This window comes from Elgaria multicarinata, chromosome 1 (genome assembly GCF_023053635.1).
Source record: "Elgaria multicarinata webbii isolate HBS135686 ecotype San Diego chromosome 1, rElgMul1.1.pri, whole genome shotgun sequence".
In the NCBI taxonomy this organism is placed as follows: Eukaryota; Metazoa; Chordata; class Lepidosauria; order Squamata; family Anguidae; genus Elgaria; species Elgaria multicarinata.
Window position 1 is genome coordinate 69,645,081 of NC_086171.1, and position 15,498 is coordinate 69,660,578.

Below are 15,498 nucleotides of genomic sequence, written 5' to 3' on the forward strand. Positions count from 1 at the left end.
CTCTCTCAACTATCGAGGTCCCAAGCCATTTAGAGATTTAAATGTCATTACCAATGCCTTGAATTCTGACTGGAAGTTTATAGTCAGCCAGTGAGATTCTTTTAAGACCAGTGTTACTGTATATAACAATAAGGGTGCATAAGATATAATATTTTATGATAAAGCAGAGCTCTGCTGATCTATAGGGCTTTAAAAGGGGGTTGGATAAATTCCTGGAGGCAAAGGCTATCAATGGCTACTAGCCCTGATGGTTGTGTTCTATCTCCAGTATTCGAAGCAGTAAGCCTGTGTGCACCAGTTTCTGGGGAACATGGGTGGGAGGGTGCTGTTTCACTATGTCCTGCTTGTTTATCCCTGGCCGATGGCTGGTTGGCCACTGTGTGAACAGAATGCTGGACTAGATGGTCTGATCCAGCATGGCACTACTTTTGTTCTTATGTACATCCATAAGGACAGGGAATTGGCCTTGTGCTAGTTCTCTTGCACAGATGGGATCTGTGCAAGAGATCCGATCTCTTGCACATCCCAAGCACCAAAACAGCAATGGGAAAGAGGAGCCATTTCAAGCAGTAGAAAACACCCCTTCTCCAATCAAGGTATCATCGTTGGCTTTTACAAGAGAATAAATTAAAAGAAATGTATAAAGGAGGAAAGATATTGAAGTTCTTAAACACCTCTTAGAATTGCTTACCAAGGTGTGAAGCAGAAAGAGGGTTGTCTACTGTTGCTTTGGGAGCTGAAAAATCTTCATCCAATTGGGTCCAAGACATCCTGCTTGATAAAAGGAGTCCTCTCTTCTTCTTTTCAGTGATAATATTGGTTCCATGATGATGGGACTCTGAGGACATCTCAATGTACAAATATGAAGGCTTGCAAAAACAAGGAACAAGGGTCACCTTTATATAATTCGACCATTTGGGATAAGACTGGCGTGAAAAATCTCTGTCTAGCAGTGGAGAGGAAGGACCCACTTGAGTGTAAAAGCCTATTCTTGGGGCTAATCTACACCAAGCAGGATATTGTGGTATGAAAGCGGTATGTAAAAGGCAGGAGCCATACCAAGCAGGATATAACACTATGAAAGCGGTATATGGTATGTGTCAATGGGTCCCAACAGTTGTCAGTGCACTTCAATACCGCTATGAAGTAGTGTGGCTCCTGCCTTTTATATACCGCTTTCATGCTGCAATATCCTGTTTGGTGTAGATTAGGCCTTGGACACATGGGAGGGTTGGTTAGGGGCTGTGGGAGAGAAGGCAATGTGTTTTAGGAACGTTTATTGTTGTTTTCCTTTTTTGTTTCTCAAGCAATTTATGGCAATGTTATTGACACAGGTCAAATAGGTACCCTCTTCTTTTTCCTTTTTGGAAGTATGCATTTCTAGTAGATAGGCTAATGTAACTGTTTAAACAATTGTTTAATTATATGATCTCAGAGGAATGGATCCAGATTTAATCAAACTTAGAATATCCCCATTGAAATCATAAAGTAGACTAAAGGTGGGGAACCATTTTCAAACTGAAGGCAAAATTCATCCCAGGCCATGACATTGGGGTGTGTGTGTGCACAGACCAGGAATGTCCAAGGCCACTGCCCGGTGTGGGGGACAATGCTGGTATGTGCCCCCCACATTTTCACACACAGAGACTCATACCCTATTTATTCCTGGATATACCTACACCATTCCAAGCCCAACTTTCTCAGCTGATTCATGCAGAACAGCTGTGTGTGTGTGTGGGGGGTCATTTCCCCTGCCCTAGCATTGAGATAGGAGCCTTTATCAGTATTGGGGTAGGAAAATTCTGGAGCAGATTATAAAGAAGTCAATCTGTAAACACCTTGAAATCAATGCAGTGATTACTAGAAGCCAACATGGATTTGTCAGGAACAAATCCTGTCAGACTAATTTGATCTCATTTTTTGATAGGATAACCTCCCTTGTGGACTGTGGGAATGCTGTGGACGTCATATATCTTGACTTCAGCAAAGCTTTTGACAAAGTACCACATGACATTCTGATTAACAAACTAGCTAAAAGTGGGCTAGATGGAACAACTATTAGGTGGATCCACAGTTGGCTACAGAATCGGACTCAAAGAGTACTTATCAATGGAACCTTCTCAAACTGGGGAGAGGCAATGAGTGGGGTGCCGCAGGGCTCAGTCCTGGGCCCAGTGCTCTTCAACATTTTTATTAATGATTTGGACAAGGAGGTGCAGGGAACGCTGATCAAATTTGCAGATGACACAAAATTGGGTGGGATAGCTAATACCCTGGAAGACAGAAACAAACTTCAAAGTGATCTTGATAGGCTGGAGTGCTGGGCTGAAAACAACAGAATGAAATTTAATAGGGATAAATGCCAAGTTCTACATTTAGGGAATAGAAACCAAATGCACAGTTACAAGATGGGGGACACTTGGCTCAGCAATACTACAAACGAGAAAGATCTTGGAATTGTTGTAGATCACAAGCTGAATATGAGCCAACAGTGCGATATGGCTGCAAGAAAGGCAAATGCTATTTTGGGCTGCATTAATAGAAGTATAGCTTCCAAATCTCGTGAGGTACTGGTTCCTCTCTATTCGGCCCTGGTTAGGCCTCATCTAGAGTATTGCGTCCAGTTCTGGGCTCCACAATTCAAGAAGGACGCAGACAAGCTGGAGCGTGTTCAGAAGAGGGCAACCAGGATGATCAGAGGTCTAGAAACAAAGCCCTATGAAGAGAGACTGAAAGAACTGGGCATGTTTAGCCTGGAGAAGAGAAGATTGAGGGGAGACATGATAGCAGTCTTCAAATACTTAAAAGGTTGTCACACAGAGGAGGGCCAGGATCTCTTCTCGATCCTCCCAGAGTGCAGGACACGGAATAACGGGCTCAAGTTAAAGGAAGCCAGATTCCGGCTGGACATCAGGAAAAACTTCCTGACTGTTAGAGCAGTGCGACAATGGAATCAGCTACCTAGGGAGGTTGTGGGCTCTCCCACACTAGAGGCATTCAAGAGGCAGCTGGACAACCATCTGTCAGGGATGCTTTAGGGTGGATTCCTGCATTGAGCAGGGGGTTGGACTCGATGGCCTTGTAGGCCCCTTCCAACTCTGCTATTCTATGATTCTATGATTCTATGATAAAAACAGTTTCAGAGACAAACCTTTCCCCCCAGTCACAGAACAAAGAGAGAAATGAGGTCTTATATCTGATCTGCTACATAAGCCCATTACTCTCTTGCTGATGGAGTAGGGAAAGGAGCAGAGCCAGGGGGAAAAGCTTGGAGGGCCAATAAGGGCCCCCACCATTAATGCATCAGGAGAAAAAAGACAAAAGGTGCAGGTCCAGGCGGAACTCAGTGTGCTTTGGTAGCCTTTGTCCTTTGGTAACTTTTGTCCTTTGGTAGCCTTGGGGCAAAAATCCACCTCATGGGCCCAGGCAGATTTTTGCTCCATCGCCTGCCAAAGTTCTCCATATCCCATCTTGAAGCTTTTTCCGACTCAAGTCTGTATCAGATCGGGAGCTTTGTTGTCATAGTTGTTGGTTTTTTCACATGAAAATCCATCTGTATTCTCTGTTTTTCTAAATGTATGTATCAATTGTATGCCTCTTCAAAATGTACACATTGTTCTCCTATTGATTAAAGCATACTTATGTCCAATGGTCAAACATATACATTTCTTCAAATTCATTTTAAAATGTATACATTAAGTCAAACACAGTTTTTTTGGGGGGGTGTCCACGAATCACCGTGCAAGCTCAAAATGTATGGATGGCAACCACAGATTGAGTCTGTGTTGGGTCTGAAAGCTGTGAACTGGATAAATCCTGATCAAAAACAAACTGAACTGAATTTCTCATACATCCCTACCTCAGGTTCCTTCCCCTCCTATGTTCTCCTGGCAGACCAGGATGAAAGTATGGTTTCCAACCCACGTTTACAAAGTTAGCACTTTGGATACAATGGCAAACGGAAAAGAAGGCTGCATCCCAGGCTCCTCAAGGGCTCATTCATGTAGCATCAAACCAAAGGTCAATGTAATGGCTGAACCAGCCCAACTCTAAATTGGAAACTCTAAAGTAGCCCCTCAATATCAAAAGCAGGACAAAAGGGCTGGTGGGGGTGGGAGAATTAAGCCTTTGGTCCCAACCAGAATGAAGAAGAGATGCAAATGGCTTCAGTAAAAGTGACAATGTAAATGTGATAACACCTAGAACAGGGATAGAATCATAGAATAGTAGAGTTGGAAGTGGTCTACAAGGCCATCGAGTCCAACCCCCCGCTCAATGCAGGAATCCATCTTAAAGCACACCTGACAGATGGCTGTCCAGCTGCCTCTTGAATGTCTCTAGTGTGGGAGAGCCCACAGCCTCCCTAGGTGTAATTGGTTCCATTGTCATACTGCTCTAACAGTCAGGAAGTTTTTCCTGATGGCCTGCTGGAATCTGGCTTCCTGTAGCTTGAGCCCATTATTTTGTGTCCTGCGAAGTGGGATGACTGAGAAGAGATCCTGGCCCTCCGCTGTGTGACAACCTTTCAAGTACTTGAACAGTGCTATCATATCTCCCCTCAGCCTTCTCTTCTCCAGGCTATACATGCCCAGTTCTTTCAGACTCTCCTCATAGGGCAACTTCAAAGGGGTCACATCTCCCCACCACCACAGCCGCTGCTGTAACTGGAAGTGACCACACCATTACCAGAAGTGGCCATGTGGCTGCATTCACAGCATAACTGCACTCTCTCCCCAGCCTGCTAAGCAGCTATCTGGTGGGTGGTGGGGTGGGGTGGGGAGGGGTGGGGAGTGCAATTCTGCTGGGGGAAAATGGTGTTCCTCACATGCCTTGGTTTCCAGCAGAATTGCTGGGAATCTGGCTGTATGGCTGCCATTGTGAGGATAACATGGAGAGGAGGATTATGTATGCCACCTTGGGTTCCTTGGAGGGAAAAAGGCGGGATACAAATGTAATTAATAAATAAATGTAGACTGTGGCCCGCGTGTTGCCCACCCTGACATAGAAAAGCAGGAGTTTTAAAAAAGTGGAAAAGAGGCAGCACAATGCCATCAGGCTGATGGAGAATTCACACAACCGTGGAAGAATGCCAAAATGCTGTGTGACTGCCTGCATTTTAATGACCCTGTACCATCTTAGCATCACTGAAAGCCTGTATGGCAGTGGTACAGTAAGATCTTTACATGTACTGAAAAACAGATGACATACAAACTCAGTCCACATACTGGATTGTGTGAATCAGTCGTACATCTTAAGAACACTGACCATGTTGAGGATGCATAGGTTTTAGGGGAAGGTATCAGTGGACATAATTGTAATCTTAGCATGTCAGAGGCAATTGCAAAGAAGAGTTTTGAAGAATGGAAAACATTTTAAATCCCCATAATTCTTGGCCATTGGCCATACTGGCTGGGGCTGATAGAAGTTGTAGTCCAAAATATCAGGAGGACACCCTGTTTGCCTTCCCCTGGTTTAGAATGTGCAAATAATAATATTAAGAAATGCAAACATTACACAGATTGTGCCTATGATACTAATAGCGTCAGAAACTCAAGCGCTTTGGGGCACAGGTTGGTCTATTTCTGGAGGCTTATGGATCCAGATAAAAAGAGATTGGCTGTCTTTCCTGAGACAGCACTAGTGTGTACTAGAATTGATCCAATGTTAATAGCAAAATCCCCACTGCCAAAATACCGTGCGCTCATTTTCACTGTAGACCATGGACCTTAATTTAATCGTCCCAACAACCAGATATCAGACATCAGAGAATGTTATGCTCCTAATAATTTTTTTTAAATGGTTTGTAGAAATAAGAGGAGATGCACATGGAAAATGATATTTTAAAAAAACAAAACTCAGCATATGCAGGCATAAGATAAAGACATAAAGCTATAAAGGCTGTATAATCCTATATGAGCCAAAATCATAAAAAATATAAATATGAGCAGCTGGAGTTAGAAAAGCAAGACTGGGAATTGCATTTTTTAAAACTTAACTGGCAACTTATTGCTCCAAGAGAGTAAAATTGTGAAAGTACTGCCGGAGGCCCTAATTTCAGTGGGGGGCGGGGCGGGGAGCACAGTGTGCTGTACTTTTTATTAGAGAAAAGCTCTTGTGTATAGGGCAAATACATCAGGAAGGTTATTGGCTCACCTTAATATAAGCAGAAGGTCCTGAAATATGAAAATGAAGCAAACTAAAAGAGAAACGACTCAATCCCAAGGCTTGCTGCTTTGGAAGGGCCGTATGAGCAGCTACACCAGAACTGCATTGCGCAATGTGAAATTGTGGGGACCCATTCCGATGGCATCATGGGTATATTCACTATTTTAGGAAGGCATTCACAGTAGATATTGTGAAATACATATTGCAGTGCATTACCCATAGAGTCCTGTGGACCATTCATGGTGGGTGGGATGGGATGGGGAAAGAGAGGGAGGGAGAGAGGAAGGAATCTTCTCTCACCTCCTTTTCCCTCCAGACATAGAATCATAGAATAGTAGAGTTGGAAGGGGCTTATAAGGCCATCGAGTCCAATGCAGGAATCCACCTTAAAGTGTGCCTGGCAGGTCGAACTGCCTCTTGAATGCCTCTAGTGTGGGAGAGCCCACGACCTCCCTAGGTAATCAGTTCCACTGTCATACTGCTCTATAAGTCAGGAAGTTTTTCCTGATGGCCAGCCAGAATCTGGCTTCCTGTAACTTGAGCCCATTATTCCGTGTCCTGCACTCTGGGATGATCGAGAAGAGATCCTGGCCCTCCTCTGTGTGACAACCTTTCAAGTACTTGAAGAGCGCTATCATGTCTCCCCTCTCAAGGCTAAAGATGTGTTCACTAGGAGATTCATCTGTGAGTAGCTTTTATTGATGACACTGTAGAGCAGCCTTCTCAAACCTGGCACTTTCCAAATGTTTTGGACTTCAACTCCCATCAACTCCAGCTAGCATGGCCAATTATCATGTGTTTGTAGCCCCAAACATCTGGAGGGCACCAGGTTGAAGAAGACTGCTGTAGAAGGACCCAATAAACAAAGAGTAGGCAAACCTTTGAGCCTGTGGACACATCTGGAAATTTGAAATACTGTTTTGGGCACAACCATAAAATGGCTACCATGGGTGGACATGGCTACTCACAGAGGACACATAACCTGCTCAGAAGCATTCATAGAAAATTAGAGGCTCCTACTTTGCTTTGAAATAATCCCAGCTGCCAGAAAGAAAATGTATAAAATATGTTTACGTAAGAATTGGAAAGAGTAGGGTGTCTAGGGGCACACTGATGTCTGTGAGCCCCACATTGCCTACCTCTGCAGTAGACCTTGCTGACGGTGCCTCAAGCTCCCAAAGGCCAGGGGGTTCCTAGGCTGAGGAAGTTCATGATGGCGTCAGGCTCTCCTAGAAGTCAATTCTTTTGGAGGCAATTCAAAGGCTGCTTCAGCGTTGCTGCTGCCACAGCTATCTCAGAATTCTCAAAGTTTCTGTGGTCCCTGTGCCTTCCTTCCTTCCCAAAGAGAAGGTGGATGCGTGAACCATGGAGTGGGTGTTACCTAAGCTGAGAGAAAGCAGGTGTGCACCTTCTGCCTTCCAGATTGACAGGATTGGGTGGTTCTGTTAACATTTGCACACAACAGCCTGTAAACAGGCAGGAGCCTGTAAAGCCAACTACAAATATGTGCCCTTTGTAGAGTGGATTTCCTTGTGGTACATATAAAAGAGACCCAATGCCATTTGAAAGCCTATATTATTATTATTATTATTATTATTATTATTATTATTATTATTATTATTATTATTATTATTATTATTATTATTATTCAGACTCCATATATTGCTCATCATGATACAATCCCAATTTCCTTTTATATGATGCAAATTGATGATGAGGCAAACAGTTCAAAAGGGGCTGGTCCAAACCAAAAGTTGCCCATTTGCTTTAATAAATGGTTGAGAGGGGGTGAGAAAAAGAAAGCCACAGGGACCAGAAGGCCATTTCCTCGCTCAACGCAAGCATTTTCACACTGTCCTGCTGCTATTATTATTATTATTATTATTATTATTATTATTATTATTATTATTACATTTATATGCCGACCCATAGCTGAAACTCTCTGGGCGGTTTACAAAGATTAAAAACGGTAAACATTAAAAACAAATATACAAAATTCAAAACCATAAAAAGCATAAGAACGGAATGGAAAAAGCATCCATTTAAAAACAACTATTCTGGGGTTAGTTAAGGGGAAAAAATCAGCAGATGCTGTTAAATGCCTGGGAGAAGAGAGAAGTCTTGACCTGGCGCTGAAAAAGATAGCAATGTTGGTGCTAGGCGAGCCTCGTCAGGGAGATCGTTCCATAATTGGGGGGCCACCACTGAGAAGGCCCTCTCCCTTGTTGCCATCCTCCAAGCTTCCCTCGGAGTAGAAACCCAGAGGAGGACCTTGGATGTTGAGCGCAGTGTACGGGTAGGTTCATGTCGGGAGAGGCGTTCCGTCAGGTATTGTGGTTCCGTGTAAGGTTTTAGAGGTTAAAACCAGCACCTTGAATCGGGCTCGGAAACATACAGGCAGCCAATGCAAGTGGACCAGAGTGGGTCTTGTATGACCGAACCTTCTGGTTCCGGTTATCAATCTGACCACAGCATTTTGCACAAGCTGCAGCTTCCGAACCGTCTTCAAAGGCAGCCCCACGTAGAGTGCATTGCAGTAATCACTTGTACTTGTTGTTCTCTTTCCATGGGCGCAGGGCCAGCATAGGAATAAAACTTTTCAAGGAATGTACAGGTTCTGGATGCAGGTGGGAAACTGCATGTCGGGATGTTTCTTAATCTAAAAGATGCCGTTTTAGTGGCATAATTTGATTTTTTAAATTTTAATTATGTATTTTGGTCCATTTCCCCCCTTGCGTTAATCGTTCACTGCTTGGGAATTTTATTGGATATAGAGCAGTATATAAACCCTGTAAATAAATAAATAAATAAATAGGGCAGGAGCTTATTGTTTGTTCAACGTAATAGGTTATATCCTATGTTATGCTAGTGGAATAATTGCAAGCGTTAACACTGTGCCACTAGCTTGCACAACGGGTAGCAGTGGCACAACCACCAGCAGAACAATTAGCACAAATCGCACAAGCCATCCCCAGCCTTCTGTTGTTAGAATGAGTTGTGCAATGCCTTGTGGAAAAGCTTGTGGAATACCGTGTGCAAAAACTTGCATAATACCTTGTGCAATGCCTTGCAGAATATACCATATTTCTTCATTTCTAAGACACACTTTTCCCCCATATAAACATCTCTAAAAATGGGGTGCGTCTTAGAATCACGGATGCATTTATTATTTCTTAGAATCAAAGCTTTTTTTTCTGTTGGTGGTACTGAAATTAGTGTGCGTCTTACAATCGATGGCATCTTGCAATCGAAGAAATATGGTAAAAAGAATTTAAAATTACAAAAATTTAAATACAAAATGGAACATAAAACCATACAAGTTGCTTTCTGCCACTCCTGGCATAGCCTGGGCACAGGGAGGCCATTGTGGGTGGGGGTGGGATAGGGAGGCATGGGAGCTAGCCATTGGCTGCCCGATATCGCACCACTGAGGTGGGAGGGGGTAATGAGCCTTTTTAAGAATTCGCATCCCTCCCCTCTTCCTCTTCAGAAAAGTGGTCCCCTCTCTCCCCTGTAGGCCAAGTGGGCTTGCTGGTCGCCCTCGGGAGCGAGGTAGGGATTTTTTGCTCATAATCTGCAATTGGTTATGAGTTTTTTTGCCTAGTTCACACTGCAAGCCACATTTGGGAGTAATAAATAGGTCGATTGGAATTAATTTGGTCTCTTTCATGGCAGGTAGGTGGGCATCTGCAGTTGGATAGGGTCAGTGAGCATTCCACGGCACCAAGTGGTGATGGGTAATGCCTGAGGCACAGCAACTGCAAGCCCTGTGGTCCAGTGGCTGAGATAAGGGTTACCCTTGAGGCCAACCTTTCTCACCCACTCAGAGTCTTGTGACATGAGGAGGGGTGACACTGGAAGGCCTACCACCCCAGAAAGGGGAGCCAGGAGGTGGCGACAATCAGCTGCCACCCCCTGGCTTGGAATGGCTTGCCATATTAGCTTACGCCATTTTAAGAAAGATACCCAATTAGGTTTCCCTTGTACAGATCTGTCAATAAAATGTGGCCCTGTTTAAATCCAAAATACTTGTGTCAACTCCTTATTTCCACACTCCACTCTCCCGCAATAAAAATAGCATAACATATGACAATAGAACTCACAGCTAGGGATGGGGGAGAATTTTGCTGAGATTGCAGTTTGTACAAACTTACCCAATCCACACTTCCCAAAACAGTATGTGAACCGGAATACAGTTATCTTGTGGTACTTCTCCGGATTTTGGAATGTAGTTCTCTGAACAACAACAAAAACAACAATACGTAGAGAAAAGTGTACACACACACAATGAAAATAATATGGAAAGTGCACAAAATGCATACACGTTATGGAAAGAAACATACAAAAAAGCACTATATAAGGGGAAACTGCTTGCAAAGAATGAATATATTAGAAAAATGGTGTTCAAAAATGCACGTATTAGGAGGAATGCATACAAAAATGCATATGTATTTCCATGCAGACTTTTTTTTTTAATGGATGTGGAAATGGGATGGAACAAACTGAAATTTAGAAAAATAAGAAACTGAGAGAAACAGAAATTGACTTTTGTCCATCCATATGCATAGCACTCCAAAATTAAAAGAACAGATTTTACACAGTATATAAATTATTACACTGTGTTTTAACTGTTCAGTATTACTGAAGTGATTGCTATTTGCAATCACTAAGGAGGTGAAAAGCTCCTTAGGTTACAATCCTACATACATTTACTTGGGAGTAAATCCCAGTGGACTTAATGGGACTTACGTCTGAGCAGACATGCATAGGATTCATTCATTTATTATTTTAATTATATATCTATGCCACCCGATAGCCAAGAATTGCAACTACAAATACAATGTTGTACATAATATAAAAATGTTTACATACAAACATATAAGCACACACACACACACACACACACACACACACACACACTTTTAACAATCAACAATAAGAAATCCAGACTTTGATTAAAAACTTTATCATATACTGTCAAATGCCTGAGAATAGAGGAATATCTTAACCTGCCACCAAAAAGGTAACAATGATGGTGCCAGGTGGGCCTTGCTGGGGAGATCTTTCCATAACTAGGGGGGCACTATCAAGAAGGCCTTCTCCATTGTTGCGACCTTCCAAGCCTCCTCCTCGGAGGCTCCAGGCGGAGGGTCTTAGATGAGGAGCATAGTTTCATGTTGGGAGAGGTGCTCCATTGCAGTCCTGAGTCATTTAAGGCTTCATAGCTCATAACCAGCATCTTGAATTGGGCTCAGAAACATACACACAGCTAGTGTAAGCAGGCGGAAAAAGCGGGCCCAAAGTGTAGGGCTGTATCCCAGGGCCAGGGAGGGACGATCCCTCCCTGATCCTGGGATCGCCTGTGCGTCATCTGGATGCACAGGGATGATCCCAGGGTTCGCCCCAGGATAAAGGCTGGTCTAGCTAAGGCCTCAGTCTTGTCTGGATTCAGCTCCAGTTTATTAGCCATCATCCAGTCCATTGTAACAGCCAGGCATAAACTGTTTTGCGATTTCTTCACACAGTTAATTTCTTCATACATATCAATGGGAGAAAAACCTATCAGACACATGTTATCCATTAACAGAGCGAGACCACTAATATAGTCAGCCAAGGACTCATATCAGAATGCCTGCAATCGAGAAAGTATTGCCTCACTGGATTGAGACAATATCCAGATGGGTGACTGTATCAATGACACCAAAAGCAGCTACCTTATGGCACCTTAAAGACAACAAGCATCATCACGCAGGGGAAAATCCCATTTGCTTACTGTCACTTCTCTGCACACACATTTGTCCCTCATTACTTCCTCTTTTGAAAGGGGAAGTAAACAACGTGCACGTGGCCCATTCAGTGGGCTGTTTTGATCCCACTGCTTCTCTTGCACACAGCAGGAGAGAGCGACAACTTTAAAAATAAGTCTTAAAAAATAAGTCAGACCTAATGGGTGTTTTTTGTGGGGTGAAGAAGGCTAGAAGGGGTGGGAGGCACCTGGGAGAACAACATCGTGAGAGGGACCCGTGAAAATCTGCGTGCCCAGTAACGAGCGTGCAATAAAACACTAGTCTGATTATGCCCGACCTTAAACTGATTTTTGAGAGTAAAACCCTCTTTTGCATCTTGATGGTTTGAACTGAAGGCTATAGAACAGGGGGCAGGGGTGGGGAGACTGGTTTGAAAAAGGTGCATTAGTAAAACCCATTTACAGTTCATATGATATAATCTCTATGGCACTACAAACTGAAATACTACTAGAGAAATGGTGAAATACGGTTTTAACTAAGTGGATAGAAGTGTTTGTCAACATAGTGATCGGGGATCCCTGTGCAATTGGGGTTCCTGCATACAGACAGACAGAGGCCACTCAATGAGGAAATGGGGGGGAAGCAGACGTGCACCCCTTCCCCTCCACATGCATAGTCTACATATGGAAGGCAACCTGTGAAAAGCGCAAATGTTTTTCTTGATGCTGTGAGAAAAGCTTTATCTACTGATTTGTGAAAATCAAGCTGTTCCAAAAGGGTCAAGAGCAGGTGAGGCTGATTTTTTCTGGTCAGTTGGCAACCATAAGCAGAACCCATGTCAGATTCATTATATAGCCACTTAAAGCGATGAATGCCAGTTATCTACATATGTGGACAAGGATGAGTGAAGCTGACAGTTTCGGTTTTTCCCCCTGCATTTAGATTTTTTTAAAAAATATCAAGTTCTTCATGGAATTTTGGTAAAAAACAAATTAAAAGAATGAAACAAAATTCTTACCAATTGCACCAGCCAAATTCAATAGTAGGCCCATAGCTGTTGAAGTTGAGGAGCCTGTCAGAAAAAGTAGACGGCTACCCTAATTCAGCACAAATATGGTTGAATACACAGGGATTCAAGCCCAGACTTTCGAGAGTGAAGTACTCAAAGACTTGGATGGACAAATCTGTCAGTTTCTCCCATATCTAATTCTTTTTAAAAAAATAATTCAATGCTTTTCCTCCCAAATATGGAGAATATTGCAAAATTTGCAAAATTAGTTTATATGTATGTGTTGTTGTTGTTGTTGTTTTAAAAAAATCCTATATGTTGCTTTGAGAGGCATACAGGATAAAAATAATTTTATTGTAAATGAAATAAAATAAAACATAAATCCAATTAAACTGAACTAAAATTAAATTCTCTTCCATTCCTACATGTAGATCTCAGAAATACTAACCTCTAATTAGGGCAGCCAGATGCAAAATTATTCATGCAAGCTACTTTTGCTTAGGGTGACCATATGAAAAGGAGGACAGGGCTCCTGTATCTTTAACAGTTGTATAGAAATGTGAACTTCATCAGGTGTCATTTATATGCATGCAGTACCTGGTGAAATTCCCCCTTCATCACAACAGTTAAAGCCCTGCCCCCTTGATCAAATACAAAAGAAGGCAGGGTTCTTGCAACTTTAACTGTTATGATGAAGATGGAATTTCACCAGGTGCTGCATGGGTACAAATGACACCTGCTAAAATACCCCTTTCAACACAACTGTTAAAGATACAGGAACCCTGTCCTCCTTTTCATATGGTCACCCTACCCTTGCTGAAATTCCCTCTTCTACAGGAACCGTGCCCTCTTTTGCATCTAATGTATCATCTGGCAGGATACACTTTTTTCATGTGCGCACACCTTCCGGTCTGAAGGCAACACATGCTTCTTCATGCAGAAGTTCAGGTTGCACGTTCCATTTCAGTTCCTAACTAGAGGGAAGTGAACCTGGGTATGGATGGTGAATGGCTCAACATCTGCTTGGAATTCAGTGCAAAGCTCAAAAACAAGGGAGAAGAAGGTGTTCAGCTTTGCTTTCTTAATATTCAGCACCAAAAGGAGGGGGGAATCCTCGGGCTGTAATAATTATTACCAACACTTTGACTACCAAGAACATGAATTTAGCATTTTCCACTGACCTTTCTTCTCAACAAATACATAAGTTCCCAGCCCTGTGCTCACTTACTTGAGAGTGCTCTCCCCTCCAATCAAGGAGACTTCCAAATAAACATGGCCTGGAAGCAAGCACCAACATTAACAACATTATCCATACATGAGATTCCATTGCCTTCACTGAAAATCTTTATAATAAGCACAACTTTAAAACAAATTATTATTATTATTATTATTATTATTATTATTATTATTATTATTATTTATTACATTTATATACTGCCCCATAGCCGAAACTCTCTGGGTGGTTTACAAAAGTTAAAAACACGATGAACTCGCATCAAAGAATGAGCAAAACCCAAAGTTTGGCAAATTTTTAACTTAAAGCAAATATGAAGCATACGAAGAAGAGAATCACAACATTTACCACTACAGAAGAGGGTCCTTAGATGATATCGAGGTCCAGTCTGGGTTGGTTTGTGCAGCTGTTGTGGATGTATAATGGGTTTATCCTTGCTAGTCTGGTGCCTCTCTATCGGTGTTTTTCCACAGACCCCTGGACTGAAAAGGCAAGGTACCGGAATGTGTGTTCCTGGGCTGCATTTCCAAACCCCACTGAATGAAAGAACCTTCCATGAATGGCCAAAAAGGGATTTCTGCCAAATGCTGGCGTTTCGAGTTGACAGATACGATGGATTATTGTTTGCTAGCCCTCTCAGTCAAAGGAAGAATAGGGGGAAAAACCTAATCAACAAAGTTTTAGTCAAGCGGAGACTTTGGAGGAAAATTTGCGGGATAAAAGAAGGAAACAGAATGGAAGCAGATTCTAAAACAGGAACTCCTCTTGGCTTTTATTCCAAAACAAGACAGTACTGTCCCTTTAAAACAGTTTGACCATTTGGGGGTGGGGGAAGGGTTACACTTCACTAAGGAAGGACTGCAAACCTATCCCCCCCTTTTTGGGGGGAGAGGGTTGCCATGGATATACTGTGGGATGATACAAAGCCCTCCAATTTGCATTGCAAAGCATCAGCAAGCAATGAAGGACACACAACTTGATATTCTGAATGCAGACAGCTCCTGGAACTTTCATTTGAGAGCTGGCAGGAATGAACCTGTTACAGCAGTGCTTGAGAAGGACTTATCAGAAGCACTTCCAATCAGAATCACAATCCACGGGCTTGTAATTGCATATAGCATGCCTCTTTTTTTCTTTTTTACAAATAGGTGCCGTCTGTGCGTTTGTTTGTGTGCCTGTGTTTTAATTTACTCTCTCCCTTCCTGCAAATCTATGATAAACTAGGAGTTTGATTGACTTCCCAGATTTGTCTTGGAGAATTATAGTAGGTATCACCTGACCTGGGCTTTCTTCCAGCTTTTCTGAAGCTAATGTGAGGTGAGGACATTGGGTGTAGGGATGTG

The 15,498-nt window shown here is 42.7% G+C and overlaps 1 protein-coding gene across 1 annotated transcript in view; it reads right to left on the reverse strand.

The window, feature by feature from the left end:
* Positions 1–14,922, reverse strand: part of ITPRID1 (ITPR interacting domain containing 1) — a 65,463-nt gene extending 50,541 nt beyond the window's left edge. The window contains exons 1-3 of the mRNA XM_063123649.1: positions 14,504–14,922; positions 10,320–10,401; positions 692–869 (exon numbers count right to left, since the gene is read on the reverse strand). Of these exons, the coding sequence (XP_062979719.1) occupies positions 692–848 (157 nt within the window). The 5' untranslated portion in view covers positions 849–869; positions 10,320–10,401; positions 14,504–14,922. The remainder of the gene's footprint in view (positions 1–691; positions 870–10,319; positions 10,402–14,503) is intronic.
* Positions 14,923–15,498: the final 576 nt, after the last annotated feature.